This window comes from Rattus rattus, chromosome 8 (assembly GCF_011064425.1).
Source record: "Rattus rattus isolate New Zealand chromosome 8, Rrattus_CSIRO_v1, whole genome shotgun sequence".
NCBI lineage: Eukaryota > Metazoa > Chordata > Mammalia > Rodentia > Muridae > Rattus > Rattus rattus.
Genome location: NC_046161.1, coordinates 36,703,958 through 36,720,363, shown reverse-complemented (window position 1 = coordinate 36,720,363; position 16,406 = coordinate 36,703,958). Strand labels below are relative to the sequence as shown.

At 50.2% G+C, this 16,406-nt stretch overlaps 1 protein-coding gene across 1 annotated transcript in view; it reads left to right on the top strand.

The window, feature by feature from the left end:
* Positions 1-5,047: 5,047 nt before the first annotated feature.
* The window catches only part of Sorl1 (sortilin related receptor 1), a 159,854-nt gene continuing 148,495 nt past the window's right edge, over positions 5,048-16,406 (top strand). Inside the window, exon 1 of the mRNA XM_032911077.1 lies at positions 5,048-5,507. Coding sequence (XP_032766968.1) covers positions 5,223-5,507 — 285 coding nt within the window. The 5' untranslated portion in view covers positions 5,048-5,222. The remainder of the gene's footprint in view (positions 5,508-16,406) is intronic.

Sequence of the window (16,406 nt, the reverse complement as noted above, 5' to 3'; positions counted from 1 at the left end):
TGCTATTATAATGAAGCCGAGTACAGTTAGCTGGTTTGACTCGGTCTTGTGTCTTTACTGTTGAAATAGTCACATGATACCTGGCTACAGTACAGCCTTGTGGTGGCCTCAGCCCTAAGGTACCGTGCTCCTAGCCTGTGTCTTTTCTCAGGGTCTACGTAGCTCCCCTTCCTGTTTCCTGTGTCCTCTTTCTCTGTGTCCCTGGTGGTTCCCTTTGTCAGGGGCTGTCATCCTTGGCTGCAGACCTCAGAGAACCGTGAGTTAATAGCCCCAGGTAGTTTTGAATCAGGCGCTCTTGCCTGCCAGCTTCTCACTTTCTCAACAGCTACCGGCTAGAGAGATGGCTCTGTTCAAAGAGTCACTGTGAGTTAGGATGGAATCGAACCCTGTTAACGATATGCAAATATGAGCCGCTGCTATGCAAAGGAAAGTCTATTTCCAGATGCCTCTTTACCAACCTAATGTATTCAAAGGTGAGCATCTAAACTGCTGGTTGTGTTCTAAATGCCTCTCTACCCCAAACTTGGTTTGTTTTCCTGGGCTCTGCCTTGTGTGCTTGCTTGTCTATTTAATTTTGCTTGCTCGTTTTGATACAGGGTCTTTCTATGTAGCTCAGGTTTGCCTCTGAAACAAGGGTGCTGGGATTACAGGCGTGTGTCCTCACGGTCAGCAGCACTGGTCACATCACCCACCACTACTCTGTCACCTCTGTTCTCCATTCATCCACATGAGTCTGTTGGAGATTGGGGGTGGGGTGAGGTTGGGGGCAGGGGGAGGAACCGCTCAATATGGCCGCCTGGCATGCTGAGCGCTTTGGGGTTGCAGCATTGGAAAGGGCCCAGAAGCAGCCTGAGAACCAAAGTGTGGCTGACTTCTGTTCCCCTACCCCCACCCCCACTAGACTCACAGAAGCCTGAGGGGAGCTGTCGGTGAAGTTCCCTTATCTGACCAAGGGAAGTTACTCAATAAGAGAGCAAGTAGTAGTCTTTAACACCCTTGCTGGAGTCTCAGCAAACAGATAAACTCGTGAGAACGGTCTATCAGCCTATTGTGCAAATTCTGGGAAATCCTAGCCGGGGCTCCATTGCTGCGCAATAAGAAGAATTTCCTTTGCAGTCTGCTTCCTCCGCCCCTCTTTTATAAAACTTTGCAATCACCTCCCAGATTCTACAGGCCCCTGAGCTCAGAGCGGTGAGCTGTACAAGCGCCAACTCTGCCCCTTCCTCGAGCCTCGCATAGTGTGTGGCTCCCATGGAGAGTGCGCACAGTCAGTCTGTGTATCTCTGTTGCTAAAAAGACCGTTATCAGCTTACTTCTTAGTGGGCCTCTAGAGGGAGAGACACTATTCACCTAGGTGCGGGGTGAGGCGAGCCAGGGTCCAGGGACTGGTGGGGAGTATTTCCAAATGTCACCAGGTGAGAAAGGAATGAAAGTATGTTGTCAGGATTCCCACCAGCCCCGTTTGTCTCTATAGCTGGAATGATTGCTGTTTTAAAATCCCTCCTTTCTTGTCGTCCTTCCCCTCTTTCTCTCACGGAGCGGGGGATACCGAAGTCTGGGTCTTGGGTCTTTTAAGTAAGCACTCCACCCGTGAGCTATATCCATGTGGATGTCAGGAGACAACTTGTCGTTTAATTTTTGCCTCCACCACTTGGGTCCTAGAGATCAAACTCAGGTCGTCAGGTTTGACAGCAATCGCCTTTACTGGCTGAGCCAGCTTGTCAGTCCTTGGTCTTGTTAAGTTTCATAGGCTTATCTCAAACTCGAGACCCTCTTGCCTTAGCCTTTGCTGGGATTATAGACCTTAGTCTCTCTTGTGCTGGAGAACGGGTGTGCTCCACCACACTCGGCATTTGCTAGCTATTTCATTCATTCATGTGTATGCGAGTGGTATGTGCTCTTACACATACGTGTGTTTGCATGTTGGTTTACGTGCGTGCACACACAAAAGACAGATCCATGTGTGTGCGTGTGCGTGTGTGTGCGCATGTGCATTAGTGCACAAGTGTGCCACCCCCCCCCCCCATATAGCGATCAGAGACAACTTGTTGCAGACATTGGTTCTTTCTTGCACTACGTGGGTCGTGGGAATTGAACTCTGGTTACCAGGCTTGGCAAAAGCAACTCGCCTTTACCTGCTAAGCCATCCATGTACGGATCCGTGCATGTTGATTTTTTTGTGGTGATGTGGTCCAGCGTCAGAGCAAGGCCACTGGGAGGGAGGGCAGAGAGGGCTGGAATACCACCTCCCTTTTGTCTATAGCCCTGGAGGGATGGAGGAAGTGCAAGCTTGTTTACAGCCCAGATCTGGTTTTGAAGTTAGGAGAAACACTCTGCTTGTATTGCACCACTCAGTTCCGACTCCTGCTTTGCGTGAGCTTGCCCTGTGGCTCGTCCACTCTCAGACCTTGTAGGACTCCCAAAGGGAGAGAATGGTCAGCCATGGAAGATCTCATTGACCAAGAACCTCCCCCCAACCCGCACCCTGAAAAGCAAAAACAAAGGAGAAAAAAATCCTCCAAAACCCCCCCAAAAAAACAAAACAAAACAAAAAAACAAAACAAAACAAAAGAAAAACAAAACAAAACAACAAAACAAAACAAACAAACAAAAAAAAACATGGAGGCACTTGCTGCAAGACCAGGACCATCATCACAGCCCTCAAATGCTGCCTGCACACAGCCCTTTTCTGTGGGGATCTTCAAGGCTCTTTCATATACATCTCATCTCGTACTCTGTCTAGAGAGGTGGGTAAGAACTACCATCTCTATTTTATAGGTGAGAAAGCAGAAGCTCCAGGGAGGGCATTCAGCTTAGTTCCCATAGCTAGAATTGGCCTTTTGACTTCAAAACTCAGTGTGCTGTCTTTCTCCTGTGCCCTGTGGTTCCGCAGCCCACAGTCTCCTGGTGAGCTGACTCCCCACCTAAGAATGGCTTAGAATGTAGATAATGATTAGAGAGGAAGGCATCTGAGGAGTAAATTAACCGTGTTCGAGCGTTCTTGCCAGTTTTATAGCATCGAAATCACAAATCCAAATCAAAATGAGCGAGTAGCCGGTCCCGCCCTACTAATCCTCCCTCGAAAATTGCCACCTGAAGCTTAAGCCAGGGAGGGGTTCGCAGGGGCAGACCGCTTTGTCTTCCACACAACAATTAGAAGACACACAGGGTTGTTTTCTGCCGAGACTCTAACTCACACAAGACGCTTCTCATTAAAGATAGCTTGACAAACAACCAACGATCAAATCACATGCAGGGGGTTCTGACTGTAGGCCGCTCCTTTAGGTTTCTCAAAGATGGCAGAAGTGCTGAGGACCCCTGAGTGGGTTCCCATCCCATAAGGTGATACTAAATGGGTAGGGCTGGTCTTGAAGGGCAGCGGGCACTGGCAATGGTTCAGTGGCTTTGTTCTCCGTGGCTCAACAATGACATCGAGTTGGAGGGCAGAAAGACAACATCTGACTGGGGGAGGCAAAGGGTTGTGGGAGGGTGGGAGACTGCAGAACCTCATGAGCTGGGCGGGGAGGGGTCTGGGAAAGACCTATGGGATGGAGTTAGGGCAGGAGAATGCTGGACTGAGGAGGGTGAGGAGATGCTGGCCTTCTTTCACAGGTGTAGGCTCAGTTTGAGCTCATGGGTATAGAGACTGGGAGGGAAGTCTGTGAACATGGTGTTGGCACCTTCTCAGCTTCCGGCGAGAGTCTTATGCTGCATCAGCCCCCGTGTAGCAGGAGGGCTAGCTGTTTCAGTGATAAGACAAGAGGGCGGCTTTGCTTTGCGAGAACTGTTTAAGGCTGAGCTAAAGCTCAAATGCTGCACTGACTGAACAAACGGACTCCAATGACAAAGGCCTGAGTTCCTCTCAATAATATAATCGACTCTTAAAGGCACCCTTCTCTTAACACTACCACAATGGTAATACATTTCAACCCCGGGGACAAACCCAGGTCAGATCAAGACAGCTTCTGGCTGCTGCCCAAGGCCGTGGAGATTGAAGTGGGGAACTAGATTAAGCTAACTAGAATGAAGATGAGTGACAGAACTAAGCTACTGGCTTGTTGAAGAGGCAGAAAGTTGGGGGCATGAGATGGGGGTCTGAGAAAGACCACCCCTTCCCTTCTTTAAACCAATGGATTCAGCAGCACAGCTCTGCCTTCCGTCATCTCAATAACCAGGACCTGAATCTGGAGAGACATAGGATGAAATACAGGGTAATACTTAACGGCTCCCAGCAGCTGGGGAAAAATGTGTAAAAGCAGTTATAGCCTGGCTCTTGGAGTTGATTTTAAGGTGCATTAAAAGGGCAACCCCTCCCCCTCACCCCCGTATCTGTACAGGTGTGGTCTTTACAACATTTACAACTAGCAGTGTGTAGCTGAAGGGACACACTCTCTTCTTAGCCCTGAGAAGAGCTCAATGCTGGGACACCTTAAGGGACCTTAAGCAGGAGGTAGGGCCCTGGGTCATGCCTAGAGTGGTCACCCAGGTGTGGCAAGTGTAGCCTAGGTTTTACTGCTTCTGGGCAGGGTGTTTGTCTGATGTACTCTGCTGGACACAGGGGTAGTTCAACTTGATCAAGGGTAGTTTGAGCTGTGGCCACTTCAAGTACATTTCTGTGCCATAGTTGAAACCATGGAAGTTTCACAAACCCGGAAGGTTCATCTTGACTTTTGTTGTTGGTGTGCTAAGGGCTAATTCTGTGGTTTGCTTTCCACTGGCAGTGGACATGAGGCCAAGGCCCAGGAAGGTGGTCAAACGGGTGCACAAGGTGCAGAGGTTGACGGAGATTTAGGGCGACCAGGGTACCCCAGGAGCCCGGGGAGTAGCTAACTCAACCCAAAGAAATAGAGCACGGCGCCCACGCAACTCTTCACTGCGGCACGGAGGGCGAGGTGTGCGCGCGGGGACCACGGTGCCCTCAGGCGGGCGCTCCCTGCCTTGACTTCCCCATCCCAGGGGGCGGGGCCGCAGTCGAGGCGAGCGGAGAAAGTGCGCGAAGGGGACGCGTTGCGAGCGCACACGTGACGGTGCGGCGCAGAGCGAGCGGGACCCGGCGGCGGCGGTGGCCGTGGCTGCGGTGGCGGGCGCAGTGGAGCGGCCCGGACGGCTTGGAGCCCCAGGGAGCGGCGCGCGCGGCCCCGGCCCCGGCCCCGCGCTGTCCCGGCGCGCGCTGCACATTCTCTCCTGGCGGCGGCGCCGCCTGCGGGAGCGTTCGCCCGAACATGGCGACACGGAGCCGCAGGAGGGAGTCGAGACTCCCTTTCCTATTCACCCTGGTCGCTCTGCTGCCCCCCGGGGCTCTCGGCGGGGGCTGGACGCAGAGATTGCATGGTGGCCGAGCGCCCTTGCCCCAGGACCGCGGCTTCTTCGTGGTGCAGGGCGACCCGCACGAGCTGCGGCTGGGAACGCACGGGGATGCCTGGGGGGCGAGCCCAGCGGCCAGGAAGCCACTCAGGACGCGGCGGAGCGCTGCTTTGCAGCCCCAGCCTATCCAGGTGTATGGACAGGTGAGCACTTCTGCAAGCCACCTCCTTCCAGCCCCTTTCTCTCCCAACACTTCCTCACCCCCGCACCCATCCTTTGCAGTCGCTTCCCAGGTGCTGGCACCGCTCAGGGACTTCCTGGCTGGCATGTTTGTTTCATTTCTTTTTCTTCTCCTTTCCACTCCGTACATCACATGAGTACAGCCGTCAGCACTCTGGTCGCATAGATCTTTTCCTTCTTCTTGCCGATTTTAGCAAATACATTCCAGGTAACTCGAAGGGTGCAGCGCCTCTCTTCCCTAGCCTGTATGCAGACAGACCAGTGTAGTTTCCGGCAGGTTTTAGAGGGGTACAGCATAATTTTTACATCTGGATAAAAAACGGGCATACCCCTTCACCCCCATCCCAACCCCGTACCATCCTTTGGCAGCTGGGGGTGAGAACCCTGCAGTTGTAAAGCACTTAAGCAGAATTGCAGAGGAGGGATTCCCACGTTTATCCTCATGGACCCCCATAAAGGTGGGCAACTCTCAAAGCGCCACAATTGCCCCTTGTGTACCCAGCAGATGTATGTGTGCCTGTGAGCTCGTGAATGTCTGTATGTAAGGCTGGATTATTTTCGTTGGGAGTGTGGCATACCACCCCACCCCCTTTCCTTGCTACCCCTTCAAGGTGATGGCTTTATTTTCGATAGAAACTATCTCTTATGACATTCGGGATTTGAGAGTACTGCAAGAAATTTGCTGGACTTAATGTTCGTTAAAGGATTTATTTCTATCCAGGCAATGGGTTTATTAGGTCATAAGTAACACACATTTCGCTCATGGCCCCCACTGACTGCTAGGGATGGCAAGGAGGTCCCTTAGTATCAACGCTGAGGGGATTAATTTGCCGGTGTTATTGTCTACTCAGAAGCTCCCTGTCCTTCAGTTAAGATTGACATCAGCAAAGCTAGAAGGTTGGTGGGAGAGAAAAGGTGGGCCCAATGGAGGTGTCCAACACAATCGCATCCCAGCGAGACTGTTGCTTTCCAAAGTACAGACTGAGTGATTAGCCTGGGTTCTGCCTTTCTTCACTGATTTTGGCTGTAGCAAAAGTCTTCCTTCAGGCCATACACAGAGTTAAACAATCAACTCCCGGAGCCAGAAGGCATCTCATAAAACATGCCGCCCTATTGTGTTGTGTTTTGAGGGAAGAAATTCAAGCTGTGGGAGGTGCGTGACTAGTCCAAGGTCACATAGGGAAGGGCTGTTAAGTGCTGTAGTTCTCACCTGCCTGGTCTCACTGACCTTTGGGTGCTGGGGGGGTCACCTTGTCTCTGCTCAGCGCTTCCTAAACATCCCCTTTCCAAAATAAAATGTACATGGTTCTGAAGACAGCGGGATGGTGGTGTGTGTGTGGGAGTAGCTGACATCTGTCCACTACCAGACCACCTGGTCCTGGGCAGGGATGTATACTAGGTGACCTGTAACTGTGTGTGTGTGTACTTATGCTTTGGTGCATGTGTGTGCATGCGTGTGCATGCGTGTGTGTGTGTGTGTGTGTGTGTGTGTGTGTGTGTGTGCATGTGTGTGTTCAGGGCTCAGACCTTGAAGCCCACCTGCCCTGCTCTTGGGCCCAGATCCTTCTGCCCCCCTTTTCCACCCCATCTGAAACTTCCTTCTTGTGATTTGGGCGTCAGCAAGATTGCTCTTGGCAGGCATGGCAGCTCGGAACTGCCCTGGATGGGTCTCCCCAGTCTGCCTAGCTCTGCTGTGCTCCTAAGCTGGTGGGCTCTGTTTGGAAGGAGTGAGGAAACCGTGACCCTGGATGCTCAGGTCCCCTACAGCCTAGGTTTTGGTGGAAAGAGGCACCTTCTAGTCTCTCTCCAGCATTCATGCAGGTGCTGTTTACTTCCTCCTTCCTTCAGCTTTGCTGTGTGAAACTCTCCCAGGGATTTAGAGCAAACTAGAGATGAACTCTGTTCTTGTTGGGAGCCACTCCAAACACCACCACCACCCCCTCCCTGCGCTTCGCTTTCATGTCTCCAGGCCAGCCAGACTGGTTCCATTGAAGGATGCAGATCCAGCCAACAGTTGAACTCGGAATGAGGAATTCCCACAGAACAGTGAGGATCCCTCCTGTACCCTTCCTCACTGGGGCTGGCTTCCTAAGCCCTCATTGCCTGTTGCCGCAGACTAATGAAAAATAGCGTTAACCTTCACAGTTGAGGAGTGGACTCAGACAGAAGGAAGAACTTTACGGTGTGGCATTTCTGCCACAGACTCTAACCTGGTGCAGGCCCTTCGGACTACAGGCTCAGGGAGCAGTGGCTGAATGGCTCGAGGCTCGTTGGGGCTCTGGAGTAATGCATGTCTCTTTGGAATCACCTTGGTAGCAAGGGTGGTTAGGTGCCTCTGTTGTTCCTGGGACCCAGGTATGAATAGTGCCTCCACCCCCCCGCCCCCCAAATGCAACCGTGTTGTTAATCTGTATGCTCGTTTGAACTCTCGCCCCCCACCAAGTTATATACATTCCCTTCGGTTCGTAAACCCAAAGAATTGCAGTGAGCAGTTGTCTGAAGGGGATGTGTTTTCTCAAAACGAACAAACAAAAACAACAACAAACCAAGAAGAAAATGACTGAAGGAGGCAGGGGAGATCATTGTAAACGAACCGGTGCTAACCAGCAGACCTGTGCACACCCAGCCAGCCCTGACCCAACACTGGCAGGCTTACCAGACTGAGTGAGGCCCTGAACATGGAGTGATAGCTGGGGACAGGGAGATTTAGGTGCTCTGGTGAGGGTGAAGGAGTAGGGGGGACATTTGTTAGGGATGGAAGTGGAAGCCAGGGAGAGGGTGAGAAGGCCACTAGCTTCAGGGGGGACAGAAGGAAGGCTTTGCCAGGGAAGATTTGGCTGAGAAAAGAGGCCGTGTTGGCTTGTCACGTTGGATTGCCTCTCTCTTCTTTTACCCTCCTCAGTTTATGGAGTAAAGGTTTTGTTATTTTTGACTATATTCCTTCTTAGGATTTTCTTCCTTGGAAGCTTTTCTAATGTGGGGAGGCTGGTCCTGACATGATCACCCAGAAACACATCTTTAACAGTAGAGACCAACAAACAGAGCAGATATTAGGGCTTTTCTATACAAGTTCAAATTTTACAAGGAAGGCCTATTCTTTAAAAGGTCCAATTAAAGATGGAGAAAGCAATAGTTTATAAATATATAACATATTTCATTATTATTGACAATATTCATCAATAAATGTATTGATAATAATTATCCATAATATTAATGATTTGATACTATATAAACATTTAATTAATTTGTATATTAAATTGTTTTGCTCGTGTCGGGGGGTGGGGGTGGTGCTGGCTTAGCCCATGCTGGCCTGAAGCTTAGCATAAAACCCAGACTAGCCTCTCACCGGTGTTCGTACTGTCTCTGCCTCCAGAGCACTGGGTTGACTGTGCTGCCTGGTTCAGTCCCTAGTTCTTGCCACACTGGCTTCTCGCCTGCTCTTTGCAATCGTTCTTGCTTCGTGCTCCTCCCGAAGGTCCTCCTCAAGTCCTCTCTCTGCTTAGAGAACCCCCTTTCTGTTTTCTTCAATCCTCCCAGGCCCTTAGTATTTCCAGCTCTGTGGGAACAGTTCTATGCCTGCTTCCCCCCCTCACTGCCCTGGGTTATAATTAATGCCTCATCTCCCTCTGTGCTTCTCGGAGGGGCCAGGATTTGCCCCGTTTCTGTGCTTCACTGTATGGGAGACCCTTGCTAACCATCTGTGGGCCAGTTTTCTACCTGGGAGAAGAGGCGTAGGGAGTAGGGAGCACATTAAGTTATGTAAAGTTATTTATAAGCAGGAGCTAGGGGAGCCCACAGACCGACAAGTGCTTTGACTCACTCCATGGTGCTGAAGCAAATGGGACGGCCCTTTGGGAGCGTAGCCCTGGTTTTTCTGTGCTATCTGGGAGTTAATTCGAATAAAGACCTAGGGTTCTATTTTTGCAGCGCTCTCCCCTTTAGGGCTCTCCTACTGGTTTTTGCTAATGGTGTTTTTCATTTTTGTGGGGGTGGGGATGGTCGGAGAGCCTGTGGGTGGGGCACAGAGCCCAGCAGGGCTTACAGGTTCATTTTGCCGGCAACGAGCTCCCTGTTCATAATTCTCGCATTTTAGAGGACGGAGAGGATATAGTGTCCTGGTTTGAGACTAAAAAACAAGGTGTCCATTACAACACGAGGGCCTCGGACAAAAAGGCCTCCTCTGGGGAAAGAATACTGTTTGGTTTTAGATCACTCTGGTGCCGATTCTTACACGATATACTTGCTTGGGAAAGAATTGGCCGGTTGATCCTGCAGTTAGGATGCTTGACCTGTGGGCTTCCAGATGAAGCCGAGAAGGCAGCAGGTTGGCTGTGCCAAGCCGAGTTCTGCGTCGGTGAAGACCTGGTTGGCCTCTTGGGTTGGTGAGGGATGTGACCTCGAAAAACCTCTCCTGGTTGCGCCTGGATTTCTTCTATTGAGCTCTGGGCTGTGCCTGGCACTGTTTGGTTCCTCCATCGGTAGACGAGAGACTAGAACAGTGGAGGCTTTGAGGTGGAAGGGGCGGAGAAAAGGGGCCCAAGGAGAGACACTGAGAATTCAAGGCGTGGGAAGAGAACCTACCCTCTGAGCTTCCTTGGCCTCCAGCAGATAATGCCTGCTAACAAAGCCATTGTGTGAAGGAATGTGTGGAGACAGGTGAATCCTTTTGAGTTCTCCCGCATCACAGGGCTCAGTTGGCAATGCCTGTTGCCAGGCGTCTGTTACGATTTCAGAAACGTAGCACGAGTGCGCACACAGCCGAGTTATCAGCGGCCTTCTCTTACCTGCAGCCCTCAGTGTCACGAACAATGAGGTTAATTTAAACTCTCAATACATTCGTGGGGTAGCGACCATGGGTGGTCGGGATGTCACTCGAAGTGTCACATGCAAAATAGACAATTGCTCCTCTTCCAGGCCAGGTGTAAGAGCGTCCTCCCTCTTCTCTCCCGTGGGCCAGAAGTGCCCCACTGCAGAGCCCCCTCCGAGCTTGCAGAGGATTCAACAGTCCCTAGAGGAGTGGAACCTCACTTTGCAGGGACATCAGGATACAGGGGGCACATCACAGACCTTAGCTTTGCGTTCCTTCTGACACTCTTTCCATCGAAGTCTGTAAAATGAAGTCAGTGCTTTTGCTTAGTAAATTGCTTTGAGACCTGGGTCCTCGAGGTGTATCCTAACAGCACCGCACATCCCGCAGCAGCCGGGAGCAGCTGTTCTTGGAGCCTTGCGTTGTTGATTGGAGTCTACTTCCGTAGAGATCACAGGCACTCTCCTGGCGCCTTCCTTACTCCAGGGCAGCCATAGAGCAAGCAAACCCTGTCCGGTCCATTGTGGAGAGAGGCAGGGCTAGTCTAATATTCTGAAAAGCATGAAATTAGACAAACTAATTTTATTTGCTTTTGCATGTCTATTTAGTTTCTCTTTTAAAGCATCAGTTTACCTTCTGAATGAAAGTTTGCTCAGGTGAATGTTAAACGAGTTTGCCTTCTCCACATCACCAATAGGGGAAGTGGTCCTATAAATCTATTCCAGGAAAAGTTGGTGTGTATCATTTACAGTATTTGACAATTATGGATAATTGATGGTTGATGACACAGAACCGTTCTAAACCTGGGGTGTTATGTGGACCTTTCTTTCATCACCCCCCAGGGTTGAGTTTATATGATGGGAAGGAGAGTTCTGTCTCCTTGGACTTGAACATTTGGGGGGTTGGTATTTCTCTGGGAATCGTCTGGGGTTCCAGGGAGGAGGTGTTTTCTTTGTTGATGAAGAGCTCGGCCTTCCTGCACATTCTCCAGGTAGGCCGAGATCCGCTGGCAGATGGCACATTCAGTCCGGCCACGTACATGCAAAAATCAATTTCCCCCAGTTTAAAATGAGTCACAGTTAATTTCGACCTAATTTATTGGTTTATCGACTTGTGAACCTCGGGCCTTCGAAGAAGTGGCCTGGGTGGCCCTTTAGCATCCGAGCAGCTGATGGTGCCAAAAAAGCAGGAAGAGCAGGGTGGGCTGCTGCTTGGGGTCAAGATGTGGGATGTCCTATGTTCCTGGGAGATGCTGGGGGCTGAAACTGGAAGACAGCAGTGCTCTGTGCACAGTAGAGTGGGCTCTGTGAGCGTGGGACTTGGTGACAGGCAGAATTGCAATTGTGAAATAAAGAGTAATTAAAGAATCCAGGTGTCCACTGGGTAATTGTGTGTGTGTGTGTGTGTGTGTGTGTGTGTGTGTGTGTGTGTGTGTGTGTTTCTGAGGACTGAACCCAGTGCCTGGTGCATGCTAAGCACATGCTTCTCTAAGAGATAGACCCTCAGCCACTGGTAATAAAATGGCGACTCCAAGCCCCATCACTGCTGTTAGCAGAGAGCTATCCGATCCTGTGTTCTGGCCTTGTGACCCATCTTCCCATGGAACACTGCTGAACAGGATCTTCCGCAGTGTTGAACATCTGTGCGTTCCTGTGTCTGCGAGGTGAACCATGGGTAGTGTGCCTGAAGAGCTGAATTTCTCTTCACGTAGCATTAATGAATTTGAAGCTTAATAGCACATGGAGGTTCTGGTTATTGCTGTCCTGCCACCTCTGTTAAGTGGGAGGAGGCCCAGGCATCCGAGCTGTAGGCACCTTCTGTTTCACCCAAGAGAGAGGCTAATCATAGACAGAGGAAGTTGAAAACAAGAGTTGAGTGCTTTGAACAAACCTTAGGTCCTGGAGGCTGCTGATGGCCAAGTTGTAATGGCTAGGACGGGCGGGCTGCCTGGGCCACTGTAGAGGACAAGTGGACACTGTTCATTTGTGGGGTTTGCCTCTGCACAGTTTGCCTTCCTTCAGGCCCTTGGAAGGCTGACCCTTCAGAAGAACTCTTTAAACCTGTGTGCCTCTTTTCTTGTGCTGTTAACGGTGAGGCAGCCTCTTTGTCCCTGTCCCCCACTTCCTGTGCTCTTACTGACTTACCCCAGTGGGCCCGGGTCTGTCTTTCATCCCTTAGACCCTTCAGGCTGGCACAAAGACAAACAATAGAGGTGTGTGGTCTTCGTCAGTGTACTGACGCTCCCCCTCCTTCCTTGCTGGCCCTTTAACGTGCCATTGCTGCTGCCGCCGCCGCCACCGCCGCTGCTGCAGGCTCTTGGCTTGGAAAATCGGGACCCTTCAGGATGATTTATCTGCAGGCCCCTGAATTAGATTAAAAACACAGCTAAGAATTCTCAGAAAGGCAGGCTGATGTGATTATATCCCAAATCTGAGTGGCAGACAAGGGCAATAAAAAGACGTAGGATATCAAATGCGGTTTGTGCCATGTAGAGACCCATGTACGACGTTCCCCCCCACCCTTTAAAAAGAAAAGAAAAGAAAAAGAAAACAAAAACAAAACACCTGAAGAGGACCTCAGGGCTTTATTTACTTTGAAAGAAGACTTATCTGTGGTGTGGACAGCTTGCCCCTCAGTACTGACTGAAGGGAGGCCTGGGGAAGTTGGTTAGAGTAACTTTTATGTGGAATAAGTGGGTTGAGTCAGTGACGGTTGTAGGACTCTAAATTGCTTCATCTTTCATCCCCTTTGTAAGCTGGGGGATGGTGTCCCACACACGGGCTCACACTCGAACGCATGCACACATACACACACACACACACACACACACACACGAAACACATGTATGCACATGTACACACATGCCACACACATATACATAAAACACACACACACACCACGTATGTGCATATGTACATATACCACACACACATATATGGAAACACACACACACAAAACACATAGACATGTACACACGCACACATGATCACACAGACATGTACAACACACACACAAAACACACAGACATGTAAGCATGCACACACAATTTCACAATACAACATACACACACAAAACACACAGACATATACACACGCAGATAATCACCTATACAACACCCCCCCCACGTACATGCATATGTACACATGCCACACACACATATATGGAAAACACACACACACACAAAACACAGACATGTACATACACACACACACAGGATCACACAGACATGTACAACACACACAAAACACATAGACACATATGCATGCACACACAATTTCATAATACAACACACACACACGCACACGCACACGCACACGCGCACACACACACTATCAGGAGCCACTTGGAAAGAAGTTGACTCAGAGTCTGTCATCCTGGATGCTCATTGGCCTGGACCCCATGGAACCTTGTTTGTCTGTTAACTGAGATGTTCGTGGCAACGGAAGCTTAACAATCCTGAGACCTAGGAAGGTCAAAACTGGCCTCCTGGGTCCAGGTGAAGGATGTTAGAAGAAGGGACCCTTGATTCTAGGTAGTGGGGACAGAGTGGAGCTGGGTAAGCTATCTGGAAGGTGAGGCTGTTTGAAGGAATTTGAATATTTGATACTTGTGCCCAATTAATTGAGTAATGTGACACCATACCTAAAATTTACCTCATCTGTGTATATTTAGTTCCCTGGAAGTCCCATATTGAGTAGTTATAAAAATATATCTTGCAGTTAACTATGCATGGGGGTTTGCTGGAATTGGCAAGGCATGCTGGGGTGGAGATGACAGGGTAACTGCAGAGACCAAGCTGGAGGAGAAGCATTAGGTGTGAGAGTTAGAGTTGGGCAAGCAGAAGAGAGGTGTGGCCAGCTCCTGTCACCAGGCTGAGCCTCTGGTAGTTGCAGGCCATCTCCTGTTACTGAGAACTTGGCCTTCCTTGCCTTTTGGGGGCTGAGCTGCATGTACCTCTGGACTGGTCGTCTTGTGTGTGTGATTCTTTTTCGTGTGGAAAAGCAGCTGGCAATGGGGTCTCAGGGTTTTCTGCTCTGGGATGACAGGCTTAAATCCTGTGCCTTTGGGGTGAGGACCTTGTTAGGGAGTAGTGTCACCTCATCTTGGGAGCTGGACTTTGGGCTTCCCACCTTCTGAGCCTTGTTGTCAAGCCTGGGCGAGGCTTCCCGAAAGTGCCCACAGCTACTAGTTCAAAAGTCAGTGTGCCATGTGTTGTCTTACAGTTTAACGCACGTCACGCCTTGCTCTTGGGTTCCAGGCCTGGTGATGCCAGTGTTAAGTTTTTAATGTGGCGCCATGCTGTAAAGAATGGCTGATTTGGGCAGAAAGTCATTGGGGCGAGAAAATGAATGGCACTTTTGGAGGTCAAGGTTTACGAAGCACATCCATGGTTTATATCTTCTTCTTGCAACAGCTCCGTGAACTTGGGAAGACTTACTGCTCCTCTCCATTCCCAGGATATCCTGTAGCTCAGAAAGAGAAGCGGCTTTTCCCAGGTTGGGCAGCTAGTGAATTGTGGAGACCAAGTCTCGAACCGAGTTTCTGATTTGTTTCAAATTTATGTGACACCATTGTCTCCTATACATAATACATGGGGGCGTCCTCTTGGGTAGAGAATTATGGCTTGCTTTCTAGTTTCCCTCCCTCCATCCCTCAGTCCCTTCATCTCCCCCTCCCTCCTTCGCTGCTTCCTCCCTCCTGTCGCTCCTTCCCTCCCTCCTCCCCTCCCTCTTCCCCTCCCTTCTTCCTTCCCTCCTCTTGCCTTTCCTTCCCTTCCCTCCCTCCTCTCCTCCTCCCCTCTCCCCTCTTCTCCCTCTTTCTTTCTGTGTAATCCTTAAGTCTCCTTCCCCTAAACCCCATGGTTCTCATATAATCCTCTCTTCTCCTAGGCTATTCTGGCTACACTGCTGTTTTTTAACTTTCTCGAAGATGGTAGATTTTAGGGCTCTTCCAATCCCTGAGTCTTACTCTTTTCTAGATTTGTGCGCCTCTCATTCTGAGCTGGCCTCCCATCCCTAACTGCTCCCTCCCCATCTTTGGTTTTATTAGCTCTTTCAGAAAGTGTCATTGTCCTCTCCACATGAAGTCAGGGCCTGTGTTTGACAACTGGAGTTTAAGCACTCATTAAATTTGTTACTTGGTGCTTCTCCCTCTACTAATTTGAGAGAAGTGAGGCAAGACGGAGAAGTCTGGTGCTTTCCTAACACCTAGGGTAGCATCTGGATTACAGTAAATGCTCAATAAACATTTATGGAATGAACCAAGTAAGCAGTTATTTATAGCAAAGCTGTGGGAGCCAAATAAGAGAGTTTGGAGAGAGTGGGTGGTCTGGAACCCCCCTGAGAGCAGTAGAAGTGCCTTTGGGGGAAGAGGAAGCAGGCGAACTGATGGTTCAAGGTCAGCCTGAACGTCATGGCAGGTTCCAGGGCAGCTTGGGTTACACAGCTGGATGCTTGTCTCTAAAGGAGCAAGTGCATGGCTCTGGATTCTGTTGGGAAACCCTCACAGGAGACAGGTGAGCCACGGCTTCTGTCGTATACTTTGGGGGATGTTTACGGCGTTTGTATGCCTAGCACTGGAGATCCCGGTCGCATCTAAAGTCAGTACGAAATGTTCCCTGTAAATCTCAGAGCAGAGCCTCTCCAGTCGGCAGTTGTTAGGTGTTCTCTGAGCTTCCTTCTGGCTCTGATAATTTCCTTTATTATCTTACCCACGAGTAAAGGAAGGGACAGATTTTTTTTCCCCCTCCAGGTTCATTTTACATTGGAGCGCTCTTGGAACAAGACGTGCCATTGTCTGGTGACATTGTTCACCTGGAGGGTGTGGCATGGCAGTGAATGACAGGTAGGGATGATCCTGCCAGTTAGTCAGAGTGTGGCTATTGTCCTTCTGGTGTGGCAGGAGGAGATGCTAAACCCCCCCCCCCCGGTCTATGCATCTCTCTGTCTGTCTATGGCAACCTCACAGCTCTGGTGGAGATGGTAGCGAGATGCCGGGTTTTAGTTCAAGGTCGTGCTTTTGCTCCCTCATCTGTAATAAGTGCAGCCGGACTTTG